Source organism: Cervus canadensis, chromosome 4 (assembly GCF_019320065.1).
Source record: "Cervus canadensis isolate Bull #8, Minnesota chromosome 4, ASM1932006v1, whole genome shotgun sequence".
In the NCBI taxonomy this organism is placed as follows: domain Eukaryota; kingdom Metazoa; phylum Chordata; class Mammalia; order Artiodactyla; family Cervidae; genus Cervus; species Cervus canadensis.
The window spans coordinates 101726661-101751885 of record NC_057389.1 but is presented as its reverse complement, the minus strand read 5'-3'; the positions used below and the strand labels follow the sequence as shown (position 1 = coordinate 101751885).

At 40.9% G+C, this 25225-nt stretch overlaps 1 protein-coding gene across 1 annotated transcript; it reads left to right on the top strand.

Annotated features, from left to right (window-relative positions):
- The first annotated feature begins 9746 nt into the window (after positions 1 to 9746).
- Positions 9747 to 10691, top strand: LOC122439363 (olfactory receptor 10H1-like). Its single transcript, XM_043464435.1, has one exon. The coding sequence runs from the start codon at positions 9747 to 9749 to the stop codon at positions 10689 to 10691; it is 945 nt and encodes a 314-aa protein (XP_043320370.1).
- Positions 10692 to 25225: the final 14534 nt, after the last annotated feature.

Sequence of the window (25225 nt, the reverse complement as noted above, 5' to 3'; positions counted from 1 at the left end):
GATTGTTTTGGGGTGAAATGTCCTATAGATATCAATTAGGTCTAGCTGGTCCATTGTGTCATTTAAGGTTTGTGTTTCCTTGTTAATTTTCTTGTTCTGTTGATCTATCCATAGTTGTGAGTGGGGTATTAAAGTCTCCCACTATTATTGTCTTGTTTACTATATAATTTCCTCTTTCATACTCATTAGTGTTTGCCGTACATATTGCGGTGCATCCTATGTTGGGGTGCTATATTATTTATAATTGTTATATTTTCCTTTTTTGGATGTTCCTTCTGATCATTATGTAGTGTCCTTCTTTGTCTCTTTACATCCATTTATTTGAAAGTCTAGTTTATCTGATATGAGTATTGCGACTCCTGCTTTCTTTTGGTCTCCGTTTGCATGAAATATTTTTTTCCAGCCCTTCACTTTTAGTCTGTATGTGTCTCTTGTTTTGAGGTGGGTCTCTTGTAGACAGCATATATAGGGGTCTTGTTTTTGTATCCATTCAGCCAATCTTTGTCTTTTGGTTGGGGCATTCAACCCATTTACATTTAGGGTAATTATTGATAGGTGTGGTCCCGTTGCCATTTACTTTGTTGTTTTGGGTTCACGTTTATACAACCTTTCTGCATTTCCTGTCGAGAGAAGATCCTTTAGCATTTGTTGAAGAGCTGGTTTGGTGGTGCTGAATTCTCTCAGCTTTTGCTTATCTGTAAGCTTTTGAATTTCTCCTTCATATCTGAATGAGATCCTTGCTGGATACAGTAATCTAGGTTGTAGGTTATTCTCTTTCATCTTACTTTCAGGTACATCCTGCCATTCCCTTCTGGGCCTGGAGGGTTTCTATTGATAGATCAGCTGTTATCCTTATGGGAATCCCTTTGTGTGTTATTTTGTTGTTTTTCCCTTGCTGCTTTTAATATTTGTTCTTTGTGTTTGATCTTTGTTAATTTGATTAATATGTGTCTTGGGGTGTTTCGCCTTGGGTTTATCCTGTTTGGGACTCTCTGGGTTTCTTGGATTTGGGTGGCTATTTCCTTCCCCATTTTAGGGAAGTTTTCAGCTATTATCTCCTCGAGTATTTTCTCATGGCCTTTCTTTTTGTCTTCTTCTTCTGGAACTCCTATGATTCGAATGTTGGGGCGTTTCACAGTGTCCCAGAGGTCCCTGAGGTTGTCCTCATTTCTTTTGATCCTTTTTTCTTTTTTCCTCTCTGCTTCATTTATTTCCACCATTTTATCTTCTACCTCACTTATCCTATCTTCTGCCTCCGTTATTCTACTCTTGGTTCCCTCCAAAGTGTTTTTGATCTCATTCATTGCATTATTCATTTTTAATTGACTCTTTTTTATTTCTTCTAGGTCTTTATTAAACAGTTCTTGAATCTTTTCAATCTTTGTTTCCAGGCTATTTATCTGTAACTCCATTTTGTTTTCAAGATTTTGGATCATTTTTATTATCATTATTCTAAATTCTTTTTCAGGTAGATTCCCTATCTCCTCCTCTTTTGTTTGACTTGGTGGGCATTTTTCATGTTCCTTTACCTGTTTGGGTATTTCTTTTGCCTTTTCATCTTGTTTAGATTGTGTATCTGGAGTGGGCTTCTGTATTCCTGGGGGTCTGTGGTTCCTTTTATTGTGGAGGATTAACCCAGTGGGTGTTACTAATTCAACATAGTGTTGGAAGTTCTGGCCACAGCATCAGAGCAGAAAAGAAGTAAAAGGAATCCAGATAGGAAAAGAAGAAGTAAAATTCTCACTGTTTGCAGATGACATGATCCTCTACATAGAAAACCCTAAAGACTCTACCAGAAAATTACTAGAGCTAATCAATGAATATAGTAAAGTTGCAGGATATAAAATTAACACACAGAAATCCCTTGCATTCCTATATACTAACAATGAAAAAACAGAAAGAGAAATTAAGGAAACAATACCATTCACCATTGCAACAAAAAGAATAAAATACTTAGGAGTATATCTACCTAAAGAAACAAAAGACCTATACATAGAAAACTATAAAACACTGATGAAAGAAATCAAAGAGGACACAAACAGATGGAGAAACATACCGTGTTCATGGATTGGAAGAATCAATATTGTCAAAATGGCTATTCTACCCAAAGCAATCTATAGATTCAATGCAATCCCTATCAAGCTACCAACGGTATTTTTCACAGAACTAGACCAAAGAATTTCACAATTTGTATGGAAATACAAAAAACCTCTAATAGCCAAAATAATCTTGAGAAAGAAGAATGGAACTGGAGGAATCAACCTGCCTGACTTCAGACTCTACTACAAAGCCACAGTCATCAAGACAGTATGGTACTGGCACAAAGACAGAAATATAGATCAATGGAACAGAATAGAAAGCCCAGAGATAAATCCACGAACCTATGGACACCTTATCTTTGACAAAGGAGGCAAGGATATACAATGGAAAAAAGACAACCTCTTTAACAAGTGGTGCTGGGAAAACTGGTCAACCACTTGTAAAAGAATGAAACTAGAACACTTTCTAACACCATACACAAAAATAAACTCAAAATGGATTAAAGATCTAAATGTAAGACCAGAAACTATAAAACTCCTAGAGGAGAACATAGGCAAAACACTCTCCGACATAAATCACAGCAAGATCCTCTATGACCCACCTCCCAGAATATTGGAAATAAAAGCAAAACTAAACAAATGGGACCTAATGAAACTTAAAAGCTTTTGCACTACAAAGGAAACTATAAGTAAGGTGAAAAGACAGCCCTCAGATTGGGAGAAAATAATAGCAAATGAAGAAACAGACAAAGGATTAATCTCAAAAATATACAAGCAACTCCTGAAGCTCAATTCCAGAAAAATAAATGACCCAATCAAAAAATGGGCCAAAGAACTAAACAGACATTTCTCCAAAGAAGACATACAGATGGCTAACAAACACATGAAAAGATGCTCAACATCACTCATTATTAGAGAAATGCAAATCAAAACCACAATGAGGTACCATTACACGCCAGTCAGGATGGCTGCTATCCAAAAGTCTACAAGCAATAAATGCTGGAGAGGGTGTGGAGAAAAGGGAACCCTCTTACACTGTTGGTGGGAATGCAAACTAGTACAGCCACTATGGAAAACAGTGTGGAGATTTCTTAAAAAACTGGAAATAGAACTGCCATATGACCCAGCAATCCCACTTCTGGGCATACACACTGAGGAAACCAGATCTGAAAGAGACACGTGCACCCCAATGTTCATCGCAGCACTGTTTATAATAGCCAGGACATGGAAGCAACCTAGATGCCCATCAGCAGATGAATGGATAAGGAAGCTGTGGTACATATACACCATGGAATATTACTCAGCCGTTAAAAAGAATTCATTTGAATCAGTTCTAATGAGATGGATGAAGCTGGAGCCCATTATGCAGAGTTAAGTAAGCCAGAAAGATAAAGAACATTACAGCATACTAACACATATATATGGAATTTAGAAAGGTGATAACGATAACCCTATATGCAAAACAGAAAAAGAGACACAGAAATACAGAAGAGACTTTTGAACTTTGTGGGAGAAGGTGATGGTGGGATATTTCAAAAGAACAGCATGTATACTATCTATGGTGAAACAGATCACCAGCCCAGGTGGTATGCATGAGACAAGTGCTCCGGCCTGGTGCACTGGGAAGACCCAGAGGAATCGGGTGGAGCGGGAGGTGGGAGGGGGGATCGGGATTGGGAATACATGTAAATCCATGGCTGATTCATATCAATGTATGACAAAACCCACTGGAAAAAAAAATAATAATAATAAAAAAAATGTATAAAAAAAAATAGATAGGATGCAAGGATGTAATGTATATATAGCACAAGGTATATAGGCAATATTTTATAATAACTTTCTATGAAATATAATCTATAAAATATTGAATCACTATATTTTACATGTGAAACATATGATATTTTAAGTCAATTATACTTCAATAAAATAAAAAAAAATGTTCTAGAACTAGATAAAGATGATGGTTAAGCAACATTGTTAATGTGCTAAGTGCTACTGAATTGTTCATTTTAAAATGGTTAATTTTATGTTATGTGAACTTCAATAATAAAACAAAATCAAAAAGCAAACAAAACCCCACGATACCACCATATTAAGAGCTTGTGTTTGTTCAAATGCCCCATGCATACAGAGGTCTGTAAGTATGTCCATCACATTCATCATAGTCATCTCATGACTGGCCATTGCTTGACTTTGAGCCTGATTTATAGCATTTCAACTATTTGATAAGAAGAAACACATATTTGCGTGATAATTTAAAATTTTAAAACACGTTTAATTGGGAAAATAACCTAGAAGGGAAAGAGTGAGGGTGGAGAGGTACATTGGGTAGTTTTCTCAGCCCCAGTGGGCAGTGAAAAGGTTGCTTTTCTCCCAAAGTCAGAAACCAGGGCCCCAAATCCCCCAACACAGAGCATTAGACTCTGCTGGAGCCTCTGAGAAGCACAGGTAATCAACTCACGGCTGGAAGGCAGTGAGGGAGGGAAGGTGAGGACAGAGTCTCCCTGGGGCTGTCCTATGCCTCGCAGGGTTCCCCGGGGTCCTGGCATGCCTGTTGCAGAGGCGGAGGCAGGGACAATGATACCACAGTGAGAGGAGGCAACGGGCAGAGCAGAGGCAGCATAAATGATGGCGGACAGGCTCAGGTAAACCCCCTGAGCGGCTGGCACGCTCAGGCTGGCAGGCTCCTTGCCTTGCAGCCCTCCCTAGCAGGGAAACACCACGTCGGGGCCTCTTGCTGGAGTGAGGCAGAAGGAAATGCAGAACCTGGAGCTCCAGGTGGGTCACTATCACTCCCTTTCCCTTGAGCAGAAGAGATCTAAGGAGCCCACACTTGCCACAGACTCAGAGAAGCCACCCTGTTTAGACAAACCCCTGTGCAATCTGAGTCAGTGGGGTGGGGACAGCAGTCAATGCGCCACGTCCTAGTTTCAAGATAATGTGATGGTTGCTTTGCAGGACAGGTGAGAACACACAGGCAGAGAGAAAAGAGCTACCACCCCAAGTTGGATTCTCTGGTGGCTCAGATGGAAAAGAATCCTCCAGCAATGCAGGAGACCAGAGTTTGATCTGCTGGAGAAGGGAATGGCTACCCACTCCAGTATTCTTGCCTGGAGAATCCTATGGACAGAGGAGCCTGGTGGGCTACAGTCCGTGGGGTCACAAAGAGTCAGACATGACTGAGCGACTAACACCCACACCCCAAGTTACCCAGAACACATGCCTGAATTTTAACCTCTCTCCTCTTTCTGTCCTGGCCAAAAACCAGAGGTAAAAGGATTGTGGGGAAGTGAAGAAAAGACATAGACAAGAGAATTTAAGATTGAGGGGCTCCAGTCACCTCCTGGGGTGTGTAAAGTATTAGGGAGCCACGAGGGTAGACAGGTGCCCTGATGGTAAGGAGTTAAGGATGAAAATAGGGAAAGAAAAGGGAGGCAGGAGGTCGCTGAGATGGGAGGGAGTTTGCAGAGCTGGGAACCTAAACAGCTTCATGAGAAGAGAGCCAGGATGGGGGCAGACAGGTAAGACAAGATGGAGACAGTACCCCTAACCTGTGTTTCTCAAACAGGGGCAGTTCTCCTCCCCAGGGGACACTTGGCAATGTGTGAGGATACTTCTGATCATCACAACTGGGAGATGCTACTGGCATCTAGAGGGTGACAGGGATGCTGCTCGACATCCTCTAATGCCCAGGAAGCCCCACAGCCCCAGCCACAAAAAATTATCAGCCCCTAAAGTTCCTACTGTTGAAATTGGAAAACCTGCAGTGGTACATGAGCATAGGATTTGTCCACATGTGGATTTTGTTCCCTGAGTTTCTGGGTGGGGATCTGGCCCCACTATGAGATCCTCTAAGTGTCATATAGTGGGATTGCACACACACACTCTCTCTCTTTTTCTCCAGGGTTGCTCAGTTTACTTATAGGAAACCCACTAGGTGTTCTCCTGGTGGATCCATGCCAGGAGACTTCAGCCTACCTCTCTGCTCTCCTGGTCCCATGCCATGGTTGCGTGTCTATTTGTTTTACTTTTTGAAAGAATCAATAGAGTTTAGTTTTTAGAGTCATTTTAGGTTTACAGAATATTTAGCAAATAGTGCAAAAGATTACCATGTACCCTTTCTCTCCCTGCACAGAGATTTCCTTATTAACATCCTGTATTGATGAGGTAACTGTATTACAGTTGCTAACCCAATACTGACACATTATTGTTAACTAAAGCCCACAGTTTACATTAGGGTTCACTCTTGGTGCCGTATATCCTATGAGTTTTGACAAATGCACAATGTCATGTACCCACCATTATAGCATCATGCAGAAGAGTTTAACCACCTTACAAAATCTCAAGTTTTACCTATTCATCCCTTCTATTCTCTCCTTGAGCCCCTGACAACCACCAACCTTTTTCTTGTCTCCAGTTTTCCAGAATGAACAGATACCAGTCTTAGCAGGGTTCTACATCCCCATCATCCCAGAAGGTGAATATGCAGACCTGGGCTGCCTCCCCAGGACACGGTAAGCTCTTATCTTCTTATAGTTTCTCTCTTTCTTTCTTCATGGCTGTGGCTTTTATAATCTTTATTAATATAGAAAGGGAGTGTATGAATGGTCTGATATGGTGAAGCTAGCCCTGGTCCTGGAAGTAGCCTGGACATTCATTAACAGCTACCAGTAAGTGGTGAGTATAACAGAGAGGTTAGAAAAGATAGGCATTGGGGTCATTCAGCTGTAGATCAGATCCTGGCTCCCTCATTTAGGAGCCATGGTCCCTTGGACAAATGATGTGTCCTCTCTGGGACACAGCTGCCACTTCTGTAAAACAGAGATTGTAGCCAGTGCCTCATAACATTGGATTAAAGATTTCATATGAAACATGTAAGCATAAGTGCCACCGTCCAACAAAGTGCAGCTACTCTCATCAAGAACCAAAAATCCAGTGCCATAGATAGTTATATCTCCAATGTGGCACATTGTAATGAAGGTCATGAAATAGCTAAACTCATGGAGGTTTAAACTTACAAAGGAGCTGTTTTGGAAGCAGACAGGAATGAGTGACTAAGTCTGTTTTGGGAAGAGACGTTCAGGAAGGCTTCGCAGAGGAGGTGACATTTAAGCTGAGTCTTAAAGATGAACAGGTGCTTGCCAGTTGGAGAAGGAGAAGAACCAAGATCTGGGCAGAAAGACCAGCTAAGTAATTACTACTGTGCTCTCTAGATCATTGGTACTCAACTGGGGGCAACTTTGCTCCCCACAGGAACATTGTCAATGTCTGGAGATAATTTTGTTTGTCACTACTGAGGAGGAGCTCTGGGCGTCCAGCTGGTAGAGGTCAGGGAGGCTGCTAAACACCATACAGCACACAGGTGACCACCCCCTGCCATAGCAAAGGATGATCCAGCACCAAATACTGAGAAAACTTGCATTAGATGTTGGACAGCTTTGAGAAGTTGAGAGCACAGCCCACTTGATTTTGGTCTCACTCATTCAGCCTCTTCTTGGAGGCTCTTGTTTCCAAGTCAGTAGCTTTGACTCACCCCCTCTAGGATCTCACAGTACCGGGACTGAGTGGGGCTGTTGGGACGAAGATCCTGGGGACCTATGGCAGGTGCTGGCCCAGAATGAGGGAATGAAACAAGTGACTCCAAGGGAGGGAGGCCAAGAAACTCTGGAAATGAGTCATGTTGGGGAGTGCAGTCTCCATTCACCCAAGCATCTGATTCCCTCGTGTTTTTGTTTTGTTCTCAACCTAACAGAGCTTGATCAAATATATGAGCCCACTTAAGAGGGTGCTTACTACTTTTTTTGTCCTATTTTGTATTGTGATAAAATACATATAAACAACTTAGTGACTAAACAACAGCAACAACAAGTACATATAACAAAATTTGCCACCTTAGCCATTTTATAGCATACAGTTCAGTGACATTAAGTGCATTCATGATGTGTAAGCACGACCTGTCTATCTAATTCCAGAACCTTCTCAGCACTCCCAAAGGAAACCCCAAATCCATTAGCAGTCACTCCAATTTATCCCCTTCCCCCAGCCCCTGGCAATCACTGACATGACTTAAACCCCTACGTGAATGTTCACAGAAGCATTATTATTTATAGTGAAAATGTGTAAACAGCCAAATGTCCATCAATAGGTGAATAAATCAATGAAATGTGATCTGTTGATACAATGAAACATCACTTAGCCATAAAAAGGTATGAAGTTATGACAATGCTACAACATGGTTGAACCTCAAAAAAAAAAAAAAAAAAAGTGCTGAGGGAAAGAGGCCAGGCCCCAAAGTCCACAGAACATATGATTACATTTAGATGACTTGTCCAGAGCAGGCAAATCCATAGAGACAGAAAAGGGATTAGTGGTTCACTGCCATTTAAACTTGACATAGCCTAATAAAAAAAGCACTTAAAATAGTTATCCATAAAAATACAATGAATACCCATAAAATTAAGGTTATTTACTGATCACAGATGATATACATTTGCTCACTGAGGGTATTGAGTTAGTTATCATACAAAGTATCTACTATTTTCCAGGTCACAGAAAGATCCTCTGGAGAAGGGCATGACTTCATGCCCATCTAGTATTCTTGCCTGGAGAATTCCATGGACAGAGGAGCCTGGTGGGCTATAGTTCATAGGGTTGCAAAAGAGTAGGACATGATTGAGGTAATAATACTTTTCGCTGTCTTCCAGGTCACAGTCCAAGAATAACTCTTTGAGTTTGGTAGGGGGAAATGGAGGTACAGAGAGGTGAAGATACTTGCTCAAGTTTACAGCAGGCAGAGCAGGGGTTCGAACTCAGGTTGGCTGACTCCCTCATTTTTTTGTCAGATGGCTATGTTGCATTGCTCAGAACATACACATGCACATCACAGGATCTGGAAAACAACCAGAACATTATTTCTACAGTCTCTTGCCTCAGATTTCTTGCATTGGTAACTCTAGAAGAAGAATCTGGTTGATTCATGTTAAATTAGGGATGCACTTGGTTCAAAGTGTTGTAGACAAGGGGTGGGTAGGTCTTGCAGTATCTGAAGCTATGGGAAGAACAAGATTTATCAGAAGGGTGTAAGTAGCAAAGGCTGTAACCTCTGGTAAAGGAATATTTTCATTTTCAGATATAACTTAGATGTACAGAAAGGTATAAACTTTGGAGGCAGCCAGCCTTGGGTCATGTCCTAACTCTACCATGTTTGACAGCTCACCTCGAACAAGTTGCTTAGCACTTATGCACCGCAACATTCTCAATGAATATTCACAAGATATTCAAAATGGGGCAATCAAATCAACACCTCCCCCACTACATTGGTAAAAGGATTAAATCATCAGTGGCACAGAGTAGGAGGGCTTCCCTGGCGGCTCAGTTGGTAAAGAATCTGTCTGCAATGCAATGGGTTTGATTCCTGGGTTGGAAAGATCCCTTAGCAAAGGGAATGGATACCCATTCCAGTATTCTGGCCTGGAGAATTCCATGGACAGAGGACAGAGGAGCTTAGCAAGCTACAGTTCATGGGGTCACAAAGAGTCAGACATTACTGAGCAACTTTCACTTTACAGAGTAGGAACTCAGCCAATATCATCTGTCATTTATCAGGAGCAGCCCCTGGGGCAGAGCCAGGAGTGATGGAAGCTGACAACCTCCCGCTATCCAGTAGCTGACCTCTCCACATCACACCACACTTCAGGAACAGCCTTCATGCAAGGAGCCAACTTCTCAGCAGTGACTGAATTCATCCTCATCAGCTTCTCCACCTTCCCCCACCTTCAGCTGATGTTCTTCCTGCTCTTCCTGCTGATGTATCTGTTCACGCTGCTGGGGAACCTGCTCATCATGGCCACCGTCTGGAAGGAGCACAGCCTCCACACCCCCATGTACCTCTTTCTGTGTGCCCTCTCCATTTCTGAGGTCCTCTACACCTTCGCCATCATCCCGCGCATGCTGGCCGACCTGCTCTCCACCCACCGCTCCATCCCTTTCAAGGCCTGTGCCAGCCAGATGTTCTTCTCCTTCACATTTGGCTTCACCCACTCCTTCCTGCTCACAGTCATGGGCTATGACCGCTACGTGGCCATCTGCCATCCCCTGCGCTACAACGTGCTCATGAGCCCCGGAGGCTGTGCCTGCCTGGTGGCCTGGTCCTGGGCTGGAGGCTCAGTCATGGGGTTGGTGGTGACAACAGCCGTTTTCCAACTCACCTTCTGTGGGTCTAATGTGATCCGCCATTTCTTCTGCCATGTGCCGCCTCTCATGAAGTTGGCCTGTGGGAACGTCTCCACTGTGGCCATGGGCGTGGGCCTCGTGTGTATCACTGCCCTGCTGGGCTGTGGTGTCCTCATCCTCTTGTCTTATGCCTTCATCGTGGCCGCCATCTTGAAGATCCCTTCAGCCGAGGGCCGGCACAAAGCCTTCTCCACGTGCGCATCCCACCTCACTGTGGTGGTCATGCACTATGGCTTTGCCTCTGTCATCTACCTCAAGCCCAAGGGGCCCCAGTCTCTGGAAGGAGACACGCTGATGGGCATCACCTACACGGTCCTCACTCCCTTCCTGAGCCCCATCATCTTCAGCCTCAGGAATAAGGAGCTGAAGGAAGCCGTGAAGAAGGCCTTCCTCAGCAGGCTCTTTCTCCATAGCTCCTGAAATGGCAGGTTTTGTAACAGGAGTTGTGGCAGGTAGAGGAACATTGCATTGTCCATTGTATTGTCTGAATAATGGAAATGATCCTGCTGCATTTGTGATGAGTCCTGTGTGTGGACTTCCTCTGCTCCCACCTCAGCTTAGTTAGTTAGTTAGTTCAGTCTCTCAGTTGTGTCCGACTCTTTGTGACCCCATGAATTGCAGCACGCCAGGCCTCCATGTCCATCACAAACTCCCGGAGTTTACCCAAACTCATGCCCATCGAGTCAGTGATGCCATCCAGCCATCTCGTCCTCTGTCGTCCCCTTCTCCTCCTGCCCCCAATCCCTCCCAGCATCAGGGTCTTTTCCAATGAGTCAACTCTTAGCATGAGGTGGCCAAAGTATTGGAGTTTCAGCTTCAGCATCAGTCCTTCCAATGAACACCCAGGACTGATTTCCTTTAGGATGGACTGGTTGGATCTCCTTGCAGTCCAAGGGCCTCTCAAGAGTCTTCTCCAACACCACAGTTCAAAAGCATCAATTCTTTGGCACTCAGCTTTCTTCACAGTCCAACTCTCACATCCATACATGACCACTGGAAAAACCATAGCCTTGACTAGACGGACCTTTGTTGGCAAAGTAATGTCTCTGCTTTTTAATATGCTATCTAGGTTGGTCATAACTTTCCTTCCAAGGAGTAAGCGTCTTTTAATTTCATGGCTGCAATCACCATCTGCAGTGATTTTGGAGCCCACCTCAGCTAGTTCTCTATAAATGCTAAAGGTCTGTTTTCTCTCCTCCACGATCTGGCTGACCTCACTCCTCTTGAATTCAATGGAGTCACCATCCACCAATATTGACTTTCTGAGTCAATTTCCTCCTGTTGACTGTCCCTGGGAGCAGAATGCAAGAGGGGATGCCCATGGGCTATGTTGGGGAACCTGTGTACCTAGGGTATCTTCAATGTGTGAGGGAGGGATGCTTTCTCTGCCCCAAACAATGACAACAGAAACAGTAACAGTGATTTGGTGCCTGCTTGGAATCAAATGGGCTTCCCTGGTGGCTCAGATGGTAAAGAATCTGCCTGCAATGCATGGCATTCTGTGCTTTCAAAACCTCACCTCTTTCATTTATTGTATTTAAGGAAAGGAATGCGTTGTTGATGGGGAAATGGTTTTTCATTTCAAATCTTCACATTTTTGGAGGTATGGGTTGCTTTTCCTATGTGTTGCTTTTGTTGGCTGAGCAAATGATATGTCTCAAGATACAAATTATAGAAAGAAGAGAGAGAGGATCTGAAGATAAGAAATGTGAAAAAGATGGGGGGAATGTGAGAGAGGGAAGATGAAGTGGTGGCTGGTTTGAGAAATATGAGAAGAACAGGTAGAAAAACCAGATTGCTGGCAGTTGATGGGGACCTTAGGGGCTTCCCAGTGGGTGTGGTGGTAAAGAATCCACCTGCCAAAGGAGAAGGATTGAACTCGGGTTCAACCCCTGGTCTGGGAAAATATCCTAGAGTGGGAAGTGGAAAACCTCTCCAGTATTCCTGCCTGGAGAGTTTCATGGACAGAGGAGCCTGGTGGGCTACTGTCCATGGGGCCACAAAGAGTCAGATACAACTGAGTGACTGAGTGTGCAAGGGGGATGATGGATCCAGTGACTGGTGAAGAAATCTGGGGAAAAAGCAGGTACATAAATGGACATTTTATTAGGTTAATAAGGTTGCCATAAAGTACCTAATACAAATCCCTTTTATAGACTCCCTTGAAATCCCCAATGAGAATCCATTTCACTTTCATGGATTGTGAAGTCAGATAGATTGGAAGGATGCATCGCGGCCTGGGCCTGCTTCAAGGGAGGAACTCAGATAGAATCAAGTAACTCCTTTGGGTTCAGTTCAGTTCAGTCACTCAGTCGTGTCCTACTCTTTGTGACCTCATGGACTGCAGCACACCAGGCCTCCCTGTCCATCACCAACTCCCGGAGTCCACCCAAACCCATTTCCATTGAGCCGGTGATGCCATCCAACCATCTCATTCTCTTTCATCCCCTTCTCCTCCTGCCGTCAATCTTTCCCAGCATCAGGGTCTTTTCAAATGAGTCAGCTCTTCACATCAGGTGGCCAAAGTATTGGAGTTGCAGCTTCAACATCAGTCCTTCCAATGAACACTCAGGATTGATTTCCTTTAGGATGGACTGGTTGAATCTCCTTGCAGTCCAAGGGACTCTCAAGAGTCTTCTCCAACACCACAGTTCAAAAGCATCAATTCTTTGGTGCTCGGCTTTCTTTATAGTCCAACTCTCACATCCATACATGATTACTGGAAAAACCATGGCTTTGATTAGATGGACCCTTGTTGGCAAAGTAATGTCTCTGCTTTTCAATATGCTATCTAGATTGGTCATAGTTTTTCTTCCAAGGAGCAAGCATCTTTTTATTTCATGGCTGCAGTCACCATCTGCAGTGATTTTGGAGCCTAAGAAAATAAAGTCTGCCACTGTTTCCACTGTTTCCTTGTGGGGTACACTCCATTTTTATATCAGGCAGTGGACACAGTGAGGTTTGGCAGTTGCTTAAAATCAAGAACCCAGGGATATTTATGGATACAGAATGAGATCAGCTGAGTGAGTCTTCCGAGGCAATGGGTCTCCAACTTGAGGGCACATCAGAGTCTAGCTGCTGGGTCCCACTCCAGGGTGTCTAATTCAGCAGGTCTGGATTAAGAGGGGGTGGCGGGGGAGACTCTAGAATCTTCATTTTGAACAAGCTCCTAGGTGATGCTGAAGTTTGTCTGAGGATGACACTTTGGAAACCACTGCTCTAATGTATTCTTAGCTTAAAGAAGAAGCTACATTTTAAAAAATTTTATGTATTTATTTTCGTCTCTGCTGAGTCTTTGTTGCTGCCCGTGGGCTTTCTCTAGTTGTGGCGAGAAGGGGCTACTTTCTAGTTGGGATCTGCAGGCTCCTCAGTTCAGTGGCTTCTTTTGTTGCAGAGCACAGGTCTAGGGCACACAGGCTTCAGCAGTTGTGGCACATGGGCTCAGCATCTGGGCACATGAGTCTAGTCTCCCCATGGCATGTGGAATCTTCCTGGACCAGGGATCAAACCCCTGTCTCCTGCATTGGCAGGCAGATTCTTAACCACTGGACCACTAGGGAAGTCCAAAGCCACGTATTTATGTTAGAGATAAAAGTAAACTTTCTCTCTCTGTGTCTCTCTCTCCTCCCTCTCCTTCCTCCCTCTCTCCTCCCTTCCTCCCTTTCTTCTTATCTTATTAAATAGTTATGAAGATAACAGCTTCCCATTTTTTTGAGAAGACAAGACTTTTTAATTGGAGAATAATTGCTTTGAAATGTTGCGTTAGTTTCTGCTGTACAACAATATGAATCAGCTATATGTATACATATATCCTTTCCCTTCTGAACCTCCTTCCCACCCCACCATCCCACCGTTATAGGTCATCACATTTACCATCAGCTATTATGGTCTATAAAAACACTTTTTTTGAAATGTAGTTCACATACCATATATCCATATGAAGATGTGTGTAGTCATGATCATAGTGAATTTAGAACATTTTCCTCACCTTCAAAATGAACCTGTACCCTTTAGCTATCATCTCTCTTTCCTCCCCTCTTTCCAGTCCTAAGCATCCACTAATTTACTGTCTCTATAGATTTGCTTTATCTGGACATTTCAGATACATGTAATCATATGGTATTTATCATTTTGTGTCTGGCTTCTTTCATGTAGCATGTTTTCAAGGTTTATCCATGTCACAGCATGTATTGTGAATTTCATTCCTTTTTTATGGCCGAATAAAGTTGCATTGTTTGGATATATGACATTTTTACTCATCCATCTCTTGACACATTTCTTGGTTGTTTCCACATTTTGGCTATCATGAGTGTTTCTGCTGTAAACATTCATGTACAAGTTTTTGGGTGGGCCTATGTTTTCATTTTGGAGGGGTATATACATAGGAGTGAAACTTATGGGTCACATGATAACTCTATGTTTAATCATTTGAGTAGCTGCTAGACTCTTTACAACAATGGCTGCACCATTTTACATCCCCACCAACAGCATATTAGTGTTCCAATTTCTCTACATCCTTGCCAACACTTGTTATTATCTAACTTTTTAATTTTATTCATTCTAATTGTGGTTTTGATAAAACCACATGGATAAAAATGGATATGGTCTTTTTGTTGGAGTATAATTGCTTTATAATGTTGTGTTAATTTCTACTGTACAATGAAGTGAATAAGCTATGCATGATCAGTCGTTTCAGTTGTGTCTGACACATTTGAGACCCCATGGACTGTAGCCTGTCAGGCTCCTCTGTCCATGGGATTCTCCAGGCAAGAATACTGGAGTGGGTTGCCATGCCCTTCTCCCCTTAGGTCTGACCTTAAATGTCACCTCCTCAGGAAAACCTTCCCTGATTTCCCCATACTGAGTCACCACTCCTGTTACAAGAACTCACAGCACCTTCTTTCTCTCCTCATAGCTTTTATCACAGTTTATCATATGTATACACATTTATTAATTAGTATAATCTATAGAAATATTTGTCTAATAGCCACATCTTCCTTTCTTAACATGCAAGCATGGAGATCAGGGTCATGTCTAGTCAGCTCCACAGTGGATCCTCAGTGGCATCTAAAATATGCCTGGCACAGAGAAGATAATCAATAAATGTTTGTTAAGTGAATACAGCAGGGTTTATCATCCATGGCACTGTTGACATTTGGGACTGGCTCATTATTTGCAGTGAGGTTTGTTCCATTCATTGAAGGGTGTTGATCAGCATTCCTTACCTTTACCAGCTAGTTACTATAGCACATCTCCCTCTCCTTGAGTTGTAACTATAAAAAATGTCTCCAGAACCTTCCAAGTGTCCTCTGAAGTTACTGGTGAGAGCCACTGGAGTACAGAAATGAGGGAAGACCTAGCTGATGCTCCCCATTGGCAGAGTCATGCCCCTTTTGGTGGTTCTTAGCATCTGGTCCATATCTTCGTGAGAACCCTGACATTTCTCTGTGTCTTTTCACCATGGATCATGGAAACTCATCAAAGACAGGAGCAAGCAACAGACCCATCTCTGTTCTCCCAAAACTAGCACAGAATTTGACACAAAGAGTGTAATTAATTATTAAATACATTTTAATTTATTTTTATTGAAGGATAATTGCTTTACAGAATTTTGTTTTCTGTCAAACCTCAACGTGAATCAGTCATAGGTATACATATATCCCCTCCCTTTTGAAACTCCCTCCCATCTCCCTCCCCATCCCACCCCTCTTGGTTGATACAGAGCCCCTGTTTGAGTTTCCTGAGCCATACAGCAAATTCCTATTGGCTATCTATTTTACATATGGTAATGTAAGTTTCCATGTTACTCTTTCCATACATCTCATCCTCTCCTCCCCTTTCCTCATGACCATAAATCTCTGTGTCTCTCTGTCTGTTTCTCCATTGCTGCCCTGTAAATAAGTTCTTCAGTACTATTCTTCTAGATTTCATATATATGTGTTAGAATACAATATTTATCTTTCTTTTTCTGACTCACTTCACTCTGTCTAATAGGTTCTAGGTCCATCTACCTCATCAGAACTGACTCCAATGCGTTCCTTTTTATGGCTGAGTAATACTCCATTGTGTATATGTACCACAACTTCTTCATCCATTCATCTGTCGATGGACATCTAGGTTGCTTCAGTGTTCTAGCTGTCTTATATAGTGTCACAGTGAACAATGGGATACATGTGTCTTTTTCCATTTTGGTCTCCTCAGGGTATGTGCCTAGGAGTGAGATTGCTGGGTCATATGGTGGTTTTATTCCTAGTTTTTTTTAAGGAATCTCCATACTGTCTTTCATAGTGGCTGTATCAATGTACATTGCCACCAACGTACAATAGTGTTCCATTTTCTCCACACCCTCTCCATCATTTATTATTTGTAGACTTTTTGATGAAGGTCATTCTGACCAGTGTGAGGTGATATCTCATTGTGATTTTGATTCCCATTTCTCTAATAATGAGCAATGTTGAGCATCTTTTAATGTGTTTGTTAGCCATATGTATGTCTTCTTTGGAGAAATGTCTGTTTAGATCTTTTTTTCACTTTTTGATTGAGTTGTTTGTTTTTCTGGCATTGAGTTTTGTGAGCTGCTTATATATTTTGGAAATTAATCCTTTGTCAGTTGTTTCATTTGCTATTATTTTCTCCCATTCTGAGGGTTGTCTTTTTACCTTGCTTATAGTTTCCTTTGCTGTGCAAAACCTTTTAAATTTAATTGGATCCCACTTTTTTACTTCTGTTTTTATTTCCATTACTCTAGGAGGTGGGTCATGGAGGATCTTGCCTTGATTTATGTCATCGAGTGTTCTGCATATGTTTTCCTCTAAGAGTTTTATAGTTTCTGGTTTTACAGTTAGGTCTTTAATTCATTTTGAGTTTATCTTTATGTATGGTGTTAGGAAATGTTCTAATTTCATTCTTTTACACGTAGCTGTCTAGTTTTCCCAGCACATTGAAGAGGCTGTCTTTGCTCCATGGTATATTCTTACCTCCTTTGTCAAAAATATGGTACCCATAGATGCATGGGTTTATTTCTGGGCTTTCTATCTTGTTCCATTGGTCTATATTTCTGTTTTTGTGCTAGTATCATACTGTCTTGATGACTGTAGCTTTGTAGTATAATCTGAAGTCAGGAAGGTTGATTCCTTCAGTTCCATTCTTTTTTCTCAAGACTGCTTTGGCTATTCGGAGTCTTTTGTGTTTCCATATGAACTGTGAAATTTTTTGTTCTAGTTCTGTGAAAAATGCCCTTGGTAATTTGATAGGGATTGCATTGAATCTGTAGATTGCATTTGTAGTATAGTCACTTTCACAATATTGATTCTTCCTACCCAGGAACATGGAATATCTCTCCATATGTTTATGTCATCTTTGATTTCTTTCATTAGTGTCTTATAATTTTCTGTGTACAGTTCTTTTGTCTCTTTAGGTAAGTTTACTCTTAGATATTTAATTATTTTTGTTGCAATGGTGAATGGGATTGATTCAATTTCTCTTTATGATTTTTCATTGTTAGTGTATAGAAATGCAAGTGATTTCTGTGAATTGATTTTGTATCCTGCAACTTGCTAAATTCACTGATTAGCTCTAGTAATTTTCTGATACTATCTTTAGGGTTTTCTATGTACAATATCATGTCATTTGCAAACAATGAGAGCTTTACTTCTTTTCCAATCTGGATTCCTTTTATTTCTTTTTCTTTTCTGATTGCTGTAGCTAGGACTTCCAAAACTATGTTGAATAACAGTAGTGAAAGTGGACACCCTTGTCTTTTTCCTGACCTTAGGGGGGATGCTTTCAGTTTTTCACCATTGAGAAAAATGTTTACTGTAGGTTTATCATATATGATCTTTACTACGTTGAGGTAGGTTCCTTCTATGCCCATTTTTTTTTGAAGAGTTTTAATCATAAATGGGTGCTGAATTTTGTCAAAGGCTTTTTCTGCATATATTGAGATGGTCGTATGGTTTTTATCTTTCAATTTGTTAATATGGTGTATTACATTGATTGATTTGCATGTATTGAAGAATCGTTGCATTCCTAGAATAAACCCAACTTGATCATGGTGTATGAGCTTTTATGTGTTGCTGAATTCTGTTTGCTAAAATTTTGTTGAGGATTTTTGCATCTATGTGCACTAGTGATATTGGCCTGTAGTTTTCTTTTTTGTTGTTGTCTCTGTCTGGTTTTGGTATCAGGGTGATCATGGCCTCATAGAATGAGTTTGGAAATGTTCCTTCCTCTGCAATTTTTGAAAGAGTGTTAGAAGGATAGACATTAGCTCTTCTCTAAATGTTTGATAGAATTCTTCTGTGAAGCCATCTGGTCCTTGGCTTTTGTTTTTTTGGGAGATTTTTTAAAATCACAGCTTCAATTTCAGTGCTTGTAATTGGGTTGTTCATAATTTCTATTTATTCCTGGTTCAGTCTTGGAAGATTGAACTTTTCTAAGAATCTGTCTATTTCTTCCAGGTTATCCATTTTATTGCCATATAGTTATTCACAATGATCTCTTATAATCCTTTGTATTTCTGCATTGTCTGTTGTAACCTTCATTTCTAACTTTGTTGATTTGATTCTTCTTTTTTTCTTGATGAGTCTGGCTAAAGGTTTTGTCAATTTTGTTTATCTTCTCAAAGAACCAGTTTTTAGTTTTATTAATCTTTACTATTTTTTTTTCATTTCTTTCTGCTCAGATCTTTATAATTTCTTTCCTTCTACTAATTTTGGAGGGGGGGTTGTTCTTCTTTTTCCAGTTGTTTTAGGTGTAAAGTTAGTTTGTCTATTCAATGTTTTTCTTGTTTCTTGAAGTAGGATTGTATTGCTATAAACTTCCCTCTTAGAGCTGTTTTTACTGCATCCCATAGATTTTGAGTTGTGTTTTCATTGTCATTTGTTTCTAGATATTTTTTGATTTCCCTTTTAATTTCTTCAGTAACCTGTTGGTTATTTAGAAACATGTTGTTTAATCTCCATGTGTTTGTGTTTCTTACAGTTTTTTCTTGTAGTTGATATCTAGTCTCATAGCATTGTGGTCAGAGAAGATGCTTGATATGATTTCAATTCTCTTAAATCTACTGAGGTTTGATTTGTGACCAAAGATGTGGTCTATCCTGGAGAATGTTCCATGTGCACTTGAGAAGAAAGTGTAATTTTCTGCATTTGGATGGAATGTCCTGAGATGGATCAATGAGATCCATCTCATCTAATGTGTCATTTAAGACTTGTGTTTCCTTATTAATTTTCTGTCTTGATGATTGGTGTGAGTGGGGTGTTAAAGTCTCCTACTATTATTTTGTTACTGTCAATTTTTCCTTTTATGTCTGTTAGTGTTTGTCTTATGTATTGAGATGCTCTTATTAATTATTAAATGCATTTTTAAAGCTGGCATTTATTTAAAGCTGGCTTATTGGTTGCAAGTCACTGTTCATTGCCCTACATAGATGATAATATTTAATTCTCAGGACCATCCTAAGAGGTGGTTACCTTATCATTAAATACATTTTAATGATGGGAAATTGAATCTAAGAGATTACATGTGATTTAACCAAAGCCACTTTGTTTCATCACTTAACCATTGCACAGCCCTATCTGCAATTCTAAGCATCTGTCTTTTTTCTCTTTAGATTGCAAGGTATCGCCTATCTCTTTGTCCATCAGCTGGTGCCATAGAGCCGAGTTTGGGGACCACTCTTAAGGACTAGTAGCCATAGAAAGGAAGAGGCTTTTTGTAGAGAAGGGGATCCTGGGAGAAAGGGAGCAGGTCAGGAAGCTCATTGGAGTAGCATTTCTGCTAAGCACTCCCTTCTAGAAAAAATGTTCTTCACTGAGGTCCTGCTTCCTTGGTCTCATTGATAACCCAGATGATAGTCAAAGTTGATGGACCATTGAACAATTCCTCAACCAATGCCTCTCTCTCTCTCTGTTCCCAGGCTCATTAAACAAAACTTGAAATTATAGTATCATCTCAACTGCTCTTCATGGAGTATACCTGTGTGCCGGGCGCCATGGTAAGCCCTTCACAAACATTGTCTTATTTCAGTCTCATAACTGTCTAAGACTAGGAAGGTAGGTGCTTTTTATTGTTAAAGATTAGGCTCAAACAGGGCTTCCCTTGTGGTTCAGCTGGTAAAGAATCCGCTTACAATGCAGGAGACCTGGGTTTGATCCCTGGGTTGGGAAGATCCCCTGGAGAAGGGAAAGGCTACCCACTCCAGTATTCTGGCCTGGAGAATTGGACTATATAGTCCAACTGGACTGAATAGAATTGGACTGTATAGAATGGACTGTATAGTCCGTGGAGTCACAAAGAGTCGAATACAACTGGGCGACTTTCAGGCTCAAAGAAGGGAAGTGAGCTGCCTAAGGACATATAGCAATGTGCTATGCTGTGCTTAGTCACTCAGTCATGTCCGACTCTTTGCGACCCCATGGACTGTAGCCCGCCAGGCTCCTCTGTCCATGGGATTTTCCAGGCAAGAATGCTGGAGTAGGTTGCCATACCTTCCTGCAGGGGATCTTCCCTACCCAGGGATCGAATCTCCAACTCTTACATCTCCTGTATTGGCAGGCAGGTTCTTTACCACTAGTGCCACCTGGGAACCCCGCCCCCCTTGGATGGGGGACCCACAAAACCCATTGTGAGAAAACGGTGTGTGATGCTTTGTGTGCAGAGCCACAGAAATCAGAGAAGACCTACAGGGGAAGCCTGGCTCTTCTAACTTGTGTGATCTTGGATGAATCATGCAACAATTTTGAGCCTCAATTTCCCTGGTGGCTCAGATAGTAAAGAATCTGCCTGCAATGCAGAAGATCTGGGTTCAATCCCCGTGCTGGGGATTGACTGAATGACTAACACATTCCCCTCTGTCAAATGGAGTAGATGTGAATTTATCTGTTCTGATATCTGATTGTGAGACTGTAATAAAATAATGTATTGGAAGGGTAGTGTGAAGCATGCAGTATATTATGCAAAGGAGGACGCTCTGGTATCCTCAGTCTGACCGAAATTTTTTCTACTACTTTCCACTTCGTGGTAACATGCAATGTTCTTACTGCTCAAGTTATAGAGAAAGATTGAATTCAAGTTTAGGGTAATGATGTACAGTTTACTATTCAACTTAAACATGAATAAACATATTTTTTTAACACTGGCTAATTTTGCTACTACTCATACATCTTAATTACATTTACTGTTGTATAAAACTACATCACCATTAAAGAGTGTCCAAGTATTATAAATTGCTATTTTGAATGCATAAATTTCTAATGCTATTCTGAAATGCTATAAATTTGTCAAGGGACTTTTTTTTGCATTAAAAAAAAACAGTTTAATACATGTATGACTTATAGAAAGGAATACAAATCTTAAGTGAAAATTTGGTGAATATTGACCACTATATATAGTCCAGAAGCAGCACTCCAGAGGGCTCCTCCATGTCTCTTCCAAGTCAGAATTCCTTTCCAAGAGTAGTCACTACTCTCACTTCTAACACCTTATAACTTCTAACACCTAGGTCATTTTGCATGTTTCTAAACTTGATATTAAAGGAATCACGCTACATACTCTTCTGTGTCTGACTTCCTTCATCCAGTGTTATTTATGCCAGTATGTTGATGTGTGTTATTACAGTTATCAGTGGTTTATCTTTTTCATTGTAGTGTTAGATTCTATCGTATGAAAATAACAGGTGTTAGAAATGTATGTTGTTTCTCTTTTTGATTTATTATGAATGAAGTCCTGTAGTTGTTCTTTACGTGTCTTTTGGTGGGCATAAGCATTCACTACTTTGGGAACATATTCAGGTATATATACAGGAAAATAGCTGTCACAGATTTAGCTTTCATAGGTAATGCCGAACATTTTCCTGAGGTTGTTTTACCAGTTTACACCATCAATATAAGAGCTTCTTTAGCTGCCAGGGTTAACACCTGCTATCATTATTTATTTTAATTTCCATCATTTGATCAAGATGTAGCTGTATTTCATTAGGCTTTAGTTTGTGTTTCCTTAATCACTAATGACGTTGATCTCCTCTTCATGTATTTATTGGTCATTTTGATATCTTCTTTTGTGAAGTGTCTGTTAGGCTTTTGCCCGATATTAAACTTGCTTGTTTTTTCTTATTGATTTATGTAGTTTGGATACAAATGGTTGCGCAGTTTGGGACTTTCATTTTTATTATCTTAATGCTGTCTTTTGTATTCAAAAGTTCTTAATTTTAATGAAGTAGATTTTGTCATTTTTTCCCTTAGTAGTTAATGTATTTTGTGTCCTATTTAAGAATCCCTTGCTTTCTCAGAGTGATGAACACATTCTGCTGTGTTTTCTTCTAGAAGCTTGATTATTTTAGCTTTCACATTTGGTCTTCATTGGTTTCCAATTAATTTTTATATATTCAAGGTACATGATTTTCTTCATATGGACATCCACTTGTCTGGACCCAGGATCATGTATTTAAAAGATCAACTCCTTTCCTCTTGCCTCCAGTGAATTCTAATATATCAGGTGGCTGTATACATGTGGGTTTGTTTCTGGATTCTTGGTCCTCTGTTCAGATTGTCATTTTTCATGAAAAAAAAAGTCAACTAGTATTCTGATGAGAATTGTGTGCCCTCTAAAGATCAATTAGAGAAAGGTTGGCCTCTTAGCAATGTTGAATCTTCCAAACCATTGATCTTTTCATAAAAACTATTAATTTTTCTTTGTATCCCACTTCAGTTGAATCCCACAAGTTTTTGATATGTTTGTATTTCATTATTATATATGTTAAAATAATTGTTATTTTCTTTTTTATGATTAATTTGTTTATTTTAATTGGAGGTTAATTACTTTACAATATTATAGTGGTTCTTGCCATACACTGACATGAATCAGCCACGGGTGTACATGTGTTCCCCATCCTGAACCCCACTTCCACCTCCCTCCCCATCCCATCCCTCAGGGTCATCCAAGTGCACCAGCCCTGAGTGCCCTGTCTCATGCATCGAACCTGGACTGGTGATCTATCTCACATATGGTAATATACATGTTTCAATGCTATTCTCTCAGATCATCCCACACTCGCCTTCTCCCACAGAGTCCAAAAGTCTGTTCTTTACATCTGTGTCTCTTTTGCTGTCTCGCATATAGGGTCATCATTACCATCTTTCTAAATTCCATATATATGCATTAACACACTGTGTTGGTGTTTTTCTTTCTGGCTTACTTCACTCTGTGTAATAGGTTCCAGTTTCATCCACCTCATTAGAACTGATTCAAATGCATTCTTTTTAATAGCTGGGTAATATTCCATTCTGTATATGTGCCACAGCTTTCTTATCCATTCATCTACTGATGGACTTCTAGGTTGCTTCCATGCTCTAGCTACTGTAAACAGTGCTGCGATGAACATTGGGGTACACCTGTGTCTTTCAATTTTGGTTTCCTTGGTGTGTATGCCCAGCAGTGGGATTGCTGGTTTTTATGGCAGTTCTATGTCCAGTTTTTTAAGGAATCTCCACACTGTTCTCCATAGTGACTGTACTAGTTTGCATTCCCACCAACAGTGTAAGTGGGTTCCCTTTTCTCCACACCCTCTCCAGCATTAAGAGTCTCATGCTCTACCGACTGAGCTAGCCAGGCTGTCAAGGGACTTTTTAAATGGACATGTAATTGACATATAATAGTGTGTAAATTTAGAATATATATGTGCATACCTTTGTATATTGCATATGATTGCCACTCCAGTGTTAGCTAACATTCCTGTCATGTCACATAGTTATCACATCTTTGGGGGGAATGACAATGAAGATCTAGTCTCTTAGTAACATTGAGCTTGATAATACAGTATTATTATCTATACTCACAATGCTGCATTGTTGATCCACAAAATCTTGTTGATCTTCTGGTTGATCAACTGGTCACAAATTTGTGCCCTTCAACAATATTGCCCCAATTCTCCCACCCCTCAGCCCCTGACAACTACCATTCAACTTGTTTTTATGACTACCTTTTTACAATTCCACTTATAAGGGAAATCATACAGTGTTTGTCATTCTCTTGAATATACATATTTTCAACAAATTATAAGTACTATGAAGCATGCTAAGTCGCTTCAGTTGTGTCTAAATCTTGGCGACCCTATGGACTGTATCTCACCAGGCTCCTCTGTCCATGGAGATTCTCCAGGCACTTTCCAACACAGCAGGTGATTTCTCACTGAGGGACTTCTTTCCTGGACCTAACTAAAGAGACTTCTCTGTCTCTGTGCAGCTGCTCAAGATTCACACTTGAAACTTGGAGATGTCCTCAGCTTTTCCTGAGTTTGCTTGTTACAGGTTGTGCAATGCTGAAATTTAGGGTGCTTTGCACTCCTCTGCTGTAATCTGACTAAGTCTTCAGTAGCCTCACAAAAGTTGAGTTGTGGCTACCTGATGCCACCTGAAAAGTGAAAGTCACTCAGTCGTGTCTGACTTTTTGTGACCCCATGGGCTATATAGTCCCAAGGAATTCTCCAGTCCAGAATACTGGAGTGGGTAGCCTTTCCCTTCTCCAGGGGATCTTTGCAACCCAGGGATTGAACCCAGGTCTTCCTCATTGCAGGAGGATTCTTTATCAGCTAAGCCACAAAGGAAGCCCTGTTGCCACCTAGTAGAAAGTGACGGCATGGCCTCATCCATTTCTCTTTGCAATGTGGGTTTATGGTGATAGGTGCAATTAGTCTATCCTGGTTTCTGGCAGAAGAAAAGCAGATTTTGGGTTTAATGCTGCTACCTGGTCAAATGTCCTGCAACAGATAGGAAATCAATGAATCTGACATCATGCATTTTATCATTTCATACATCTTTCCACCCTGAATACATTCATGGGGCTGTTGAATTTTGCAAACATTTGTATGTTGCCAATAAGGGTCCTTGTAAACCGTAAAGCATCAGATAGATGTAGGTTATTACATGCTTGCAGGGTGTCACCTCTGGTGGTAGCAT

Coding starts and splice junctions, on each gene's coding strand:
- LOC122439363 (XM_043464435.1), top strand. CDS start 9,747: ATGCAAGGAGCCAACTTCTCAGCAGTGACTGAATTCATCCTCATCAGC.